This window comes from Egretta garzetta, unplaced genomic scaffold (genome assembly GCF_000687185.1).
Source record: "Egretta garzetta isolate BGI_Z169 unplaced genomic scaffold, ASM68718v1 scaffold265, whole genome shotgun sequence".
Lineage (NCBI taxonomy): Eukaryota > Metazoa > Chordata > Aves > Pelecaniformes > Ardeidae > Egretta > Egretta garzetta.
Window position 1 is genome coordinate 915,797 of NW_009259789.1, and position 6,603 is coordinate 922,399.

At 41.8% G+C, this 6,603-nt stretch overlaps 1 protein-coding gene across 3 annotated transcripts in view; it reads left to right on the plus strand.

Moving 5' to 3' along the window:
• ATRN (attractin) overlaps positions 1 to 6,603 on the plus strand; it is a 140,907-nt gene that overhangs the window by 40,404 nt on the left and 93,900 nt on the right. For all 3 annotated transcript variants that reach the window (XM_035895064.1, XM_035895066.1, XM_035895065.1), the window contains exons 10-11: positions 1,130 to 1,284; positions 5,768 to 5,852. In XM_035895064.1, coding sequence (XP_035750957.1) covers positions 1,130 to 1,284; positions 5,768 to 5,852 — 240 coding nt within the window. The remainder of the gene's footprint in view (positions 1 to 1,129; positions 1,285 to 5,767; positions 5,853 to 6,603) is intronic.

The following is a 6,603-nucleotide window of genomic DNA, read 5'->3' on the forward strand; positions in this document are numbered from 1 at the left end:
TAGGGGAACGGTTGGGCTGGGGGAGCTTAAAGGGCTTTGCCAACCCAAACCGTGTCCATGAGGGACACGGTTTCGTGGTGGACAGGTACAGTTGGACTTGATCTTAAAGGTCTTTTCCAACGAAACAATGATCTCTATTTTGGCAAGTGTGTTTCTCCCCATGTTCCCTCCTGTGTTTCGACTGGCAGCTTCACAGTCTGACGCCGTAGCCCTGGCAGGGACAGAGCGATGCTCGGAAAGCCCCTGTGTGCTGCGGTACCGCTGCTCGTGCATTCAGAACGGGTCCCTCGTCCAGGTCGTTGATGAATATTTCATTGGGAAAGTCTGGGCTTGAGTGCAAGCTGCGTTTGGGATGCTGCAGTTGTGCAGAACTGGTGTGACAGCCTGCAAACAGGGACACCACCGCTGCCTGCGACACAGACGTGGCTGTTTCAGGGTTTTCCTGCAATGCCACCCCCTCGAAGTAGTAGGGACATTCTAGGGAGGGTGACGCTGTGCGTGCAGCGCCGTTAGTCACGCTGATTCAAGGTGAGGTCCGTGGCGAGTGTGCTTAATGCTTCCCGTGATTTAGTCTGGGGTGAGGCATTGAGTGCTGTGGGTATTGAGCTGCGGGGTTCCGTTATCAGCAGCTGCATAGATTTCCTTAAAATGGGTTTGTTAGTTTTTTGCAAGAGATGACGCCCAGTTGGAAAGAATCTTTTAGGTTACTATAAAAGCAGTGTTACTATAAAATACAGGCAGCGTCCATATCAGCAGGTTTAGCTGACTGTGCTCAAAAGCCCGGTTAGTGTGAATACTTGCTAATCCCTAGGGAAGGAATTGATGATTTTAAGATCCATAGCTTTGGAAAGAGGCTTTTTCGTAGATATATTTCTCCTGTAAATTGGCAAGTGGATGGGAAGATGAGAGAACGAAATTACAGGAGGAATTGAACAGCATGGAAAGTTGTTAAATGCCTCATTAGAAAAAGTAATGTTAAATAAAAAAGTTAAATAGAAAAGTTAAATAATATCCCCTCTCTCCTCCTCCCTGCACCCCTGGAACCTTCTTCAGCTTGGATTTATGGATTGTTTTGTCTTTGCTGGGTACTAATCAGTGTCATTAACACACGTATTTTTATTTCTTGAAGGACAATTCTGAAAGACAGCAGATTCTTTCGCTATTTGCACACGGCTGTGATAATGAGCGGGACCATGCTGGTGTTTGGAGGAAACACGCACAACGACACCTCCATGAGCCACGGCGCGAAGTGCTTTTCATCGGATTTTATGGCGTATGATATTGGTAAGTTCTTGCAGAAAGACTAATAAAAAAAAAATAAAAATCCTTGGATATTCAGAAAGGGCTGTCTTCAAGAAGACTAATTGACATGCTGGGTATATTATACCAAATGCTGCTAAGTGTACTGCAGAAGAATGTGTAATCAGGAGAGGCTCATTTAGCTTGCTACACATTACCAAGCAAATGAGCTGGTGCAGTGATTTCTAGGCGAATACAGCAGCAGTTATTTGGTCAACAGTTTATACACAAACTTGGGCACTTAAAATTATTGCCTAAACAGAAAGCATATTGTTCTACTGTCTCGGCCGTAAAGCTATCCCGTTATTTTGAGTGTGTTTTCATCTATGATTTCTCAGAAATGCAGGCTGTTAGGATGGTTACAAGCACTGGATGCTGCTGAAACTCAGCTTGTACGTTGCACGCTCTTGTTTTAACTGGCTGACTTGTTTGGCTGGGCTGTTTGTAATGTCAGTCGTTTCTAGGTACGCTTTATAAGCACAAATATCCCCAGAAGCGCTATTGAACAGTAGAGCCAACTGATGAGATTTTATTTGGAAGGATTGGGTTTTGATAAGTTGGAGTAGCCAGAAGAGGGCAGCATTTATTTGTGAATTTGAAGTCCAGAGACAATGCATTTCAGAAGAAAAGAAGAAATGGTATAAAAGAAGGTGCATGCACATGCAGATAATTCATGCTGAAGAAAAACACCGTTCTGTTCTCATATCACATCCTACCTTCTGCTCTCAGGATTCCTTAAGTGTGGGCTCTCATGATTGATTCCCTGAAATAATCACGTAAACCTGAATTCTGGGAGTGACTGTCCACCGAGTTGTCACTCCTGGTTTGTGAAAGGAATGTGCAAGCAAATGGATTGCATTCAGCAGCAGGGTTTGGCATCCGTGTGCCATTTTGCTGTCTGGTACAGGGGTCATTCCCTTCTTCCTGTGATTTCAAGCCATATCCCTGCGGAATGTATTGTGTGTTCCTAACTAGCTTTATTTTGAGGTTTTTCTTGAAATAAAATGAGGTATTTCAAAAGTCACGGACAAGGTAATTTTTTTAAACTTTGATAGCGATAGTGATAGATTTTTCTTGCTACATTTTCCGATCTTCCCTGACCCATTGAACTGTCTATTAGGTGTAAACCAAATTTCATTAATCTGACAAAAACTGCCAAGAATGGTACTCGTTTTGATTCAGGTAGGTTCCTGTTACATGAAATAAGTGTTGTAGTCGACTTGCCCAGTCCTTACCAGTTTTACACTGAGGATTAGAGCTTGCGTTGATTGCGCTTCACGTGACAGGGATGAGAGGTGCTCTTGGTTACCCTCATTCCTTAGGGCAGAGGCTCTCAGGCTGGAAAGAACAGCTTTTTTCAGGGGGAAAAAAAAAAGACCATTTTTTCTTTTTTTTTTTTTTTTTTTCATGGCAGGGCACCTTCCTTATCCCATTGTACCAGGAGCACTACCAGGAATACTTTAGGGGGCTGGCTGCTTGTTAGTGTCGCAGCAGAAACACCTACTTGGCAGTTCTTCATGCGTGATCTCTGCAGTAATTATATTGATCACGTTCGTGTTGGTCTCCATGGGAATAAGCCCCATATAGTGCCGGGAAGCATTGTACCTGTCAAAGATTGTTGTGGCCTTGCCACCCTGGAGGAATATGGCTATCACATCTTCAGTATTAACATGCTTAATGTGTTTGTTGTCTATCCCTTGATGGTCCAAAGGCTCAAAGTACCCAGGAGAGAACCAAGCAGCAAGGTCAATTGATACTGAGTGCCTTCACAGGAGAGGCTTGGTAATTGGCTACCTTAGCATACTATAAAAATAGGACGTATCTGGCTAATTTGCTCATTTTTACCATCTTGTTGATGAAGGTAATCTCGTAGCGATCATAGTGATGGTTGGAAGACTGGAGAAAACTGAAATTAAAATGCAGTCTAAAATAAAGGCTTCAAAAACAGGTCTTCTCTTTAACCTTTGCCATTAAAACTTATTTCTGCAGTAACTTGTTTTATTTACCTCATCAGAGTTTTCTGGTGTTCTCTCCTCAGATTTCTCTGTAATCAGACCACAGGCACTGAGTGTTGTGAGGACATATTATCTTCTCTTTTTTGTGTGTAGGATGCAAACAGATGTCACTGAGATACGTGCTGAGATTCTCTGGAGGTTTAGCTTTAGGTAGATCTGAGAATGCATTAATGCTTCTCATCCTTTCATCCTCCGCTTGGCCAGGTTGGGGCTTACTCAACCCACATTGTCCAGGTGATGCCCAGTTTTGGAAGGTTTCCGGATAGCAATCCAGCTCTCTGTGTGCTTCTGCATTTCTTGTTGCTTCTCAGGACAAGCTTTTGGATTACGTTGGCGTTCCGCTTGGATGAGCGCTTGGGTAGAGCCGTCTCACGGTGTTTTTCCTGCTTTCTGCACACTGCAATGCCTAGTTAGCACTTCCTATCCCCGAGATTGGTCTCTCTTGGCCTCTGTGGAATAGAGTTTCCTGCTCTGCAGCAGTTTTGTCTCCGGGTGGACAAATGCCTCACTTGAATCCCCTCCCTCCTCCTCTCCACAACCCGTAGCAGCGAAGGATCCACGTGCGAGTGGCAGCCCTTTACACATTTACTGTGGTTTAAGTAACTGTTCTTTTTCATGTCTAAATAAGGTTTAACTTGATGTTTTTTTAAAAAATCAGCATGCAATGTTCCTGTAAAGACTATACTCATATAATAATCTTTTCTCCCCACAAGAAAGAAATTAAAACTCTTCTATTTACCCCATCAAAAATTCAGTTCTGATGGCAAACATGGAAAGAGGCTGGATGTTTTCATAGCATATGTGCTCTGTTTGAATAATATATTTAACAAATCCTATGCATTGTAATTTTTAGGCTTGGCTTAACTCCTAAGACAGGAAGGAGAGGATTCGTCGTCAGAATCATTCATTTTTTCCAATACTTGATCGTCAGTTAAAGATGGGAAAGAAGCTTAGAAAGCAAAACATTCCAGGCCTTCTATTAATCTAGAAAAATATGTTTCTTGGCCGCACATAACTCACAACTCGCTGGATAAAAAAAAGCAAATTGCTGTCCAATTTTGCTGAAGTCTCCTGTTAAAAATTGGAACCGTGCACGCTTGTTTCAGGAGTGATGCTGGGCTAGGTTAAATTCTTTGAAAACCGAGCAAATGACATTTAAAAATAAGCTTCAAAACAATGATTTATCGACGTATTCATAGAATCATGGAATGTTTTGGGTTGGAAGGGGCCCCTAGAGGTCATCTAGTCCAATCCCCCTGCAGTGAGCAGGGACACTGCTAACTAGATCAGAACTGGGTCCTATGTCTTTTATTTATCAGCACTCTTGAGCAAAAGTTTCTGCGGGAGCAGAGGGTAGGATCCAGTTGTTTTACCCAACAATTCTCCAATTAAATTTGGGGAAGGATTAGTAAAGTTGTTTCTTTGCCCTCTCAGTTTATCTGCATACTAGTTTGGGGTTCTGGACTTCTTTTTTTAATTTTTTTTTTTTTACAGAGGCTCAGACCATGGCACAACAGTTTTATCTTGTATTAAAGAACCTGCGAGTATTTGAGGGGTGTGTAGATCTTTACAGCAGATTGACTTTTCTGTCTCAATTGCACAACTTGCCTGTAAGTGCCTCTGGAAGGTTAGCCCCCAAGGTGATCCCATTCACTTTGCCAAGTTTAAATGATATGAATTGGACTGACTTTTCCTACTTTTGTTCCTTTGATTGCTCAGTGGGTTATGTGTTTCTCAGCTTCGTTTTTTTTTTTTCATGCTGCCTAAAGGAAGAAATTACCTGAGAAAGCGAGTAAAAAATGAAGCAGAACTTACAAATGTTATGCTAATAGAAAAAGGTGGAATAAACTCACATTATATGAAAAGAGAAAAACAACCACAAATCCTTAAGCTATGATGAGTGAAAAGTATTTTTAAAAACATGGATATCTATCCTCTAGGAACATAATTGCAATGGGGGAAAAAAAAGATAAGTCTCTGTTCTCAGTGATACTGGTTTGGGGCAAAACTGCAAATAATTCACGTTTAAACTGATAAAACCTGACCTTCTTATGCAGTGAAAAATTCCACTATTAAAGGAGGAAAAACAGCTGAAGCCATCGCCATTTAGTTACACATGATTGCCAAAAAGCTAATAACCCCTTCAACACCACGCCCTGGAACTTCCCTTCTTCATGAAGTGTTTAGGTGACGGAGCAGAGCCATTGCACCCTTCCTTTCCCTTTTTGTCACACCATGGCAGCTGGGGTGAAAACTAAGTCTTAAATCTTGCAAAAGATGGTAACGCAGCGCTTTCATGAACTGTTTCTTTCCAGGTTTGCATTTTGGTGGTGGGCAGAATGGCTTCTTTATAGTACTTGAAGTACTTTGGGATCTTTCAGAAAGAAGCGTGCTTAGTTGAATTGTTAATTATACCGAGGACCTTTTCTGAACTGAGCTTTCTTTAATCCTAGCCTGTGATCGGTGGTCTGTTCTTCCTCGCCCGGGTCTCCATCACGATGTGAACAGGTTTGGACATTCTGCCGTGCTGTACAACAGGTAAGGTTACAAACAAGCTGGGGAGGTGTTGGTGTTTTCCATAACTCATTAAATATATATGTGTAGATCAGGAACACTGAGACCAGAGGGTTGAGGATCTGTTGCAAACCTCTCAAAGTTCTCAGCTCTTTGCTCTTGTAATGTCTTCAGTGTCCACTGCTCCCTATCAGCCCCTCTTCTGGACTAAACTGTCTCAGCTCACTTAGTTCTTTCAAAAATACGATTTTTTTTTTCATATTTCTATTCATTTTTCTTATTTTTATATATTTTTCTATTTTTTTATTTATTTCATAATTTTGTAATTTCACTTATTTCATATTTCTCTTTCTTATTTAGCTGCACTGACAGCTTTTACCTCCAAATCATACTTTGCCTCATGGTTTCTAAATTCGTCCGTGTTTCAGTTTACATAGCCTGTGTGGCTCCTCTTTACCGTTCACGTGATGGACAGTATTTAGGTGAAATCATAGGTGAGATTTCTGCTATTAAGCGTTACATCACTGCAGCAACACCCATGATTTCAGGTGAACATTTCTTTATTGTATTTGAGTCTGCAGAACCAAGTTTGAGAAATTATGTTTTTTAGGAGTCTTCTGTGGTTCCTTTATCCTTTGAGGATAGAACCATAGAATCATTTAGGTTGGAAAAGACCTTTAAGATCATCAAGCCCAACCGTTAACCTAACACCAGCACCCCCAGGTCCTTTTCCGCCGGGCAGCTTTCCAGCCCCTCTGCCCCACGCCTGGAGCGC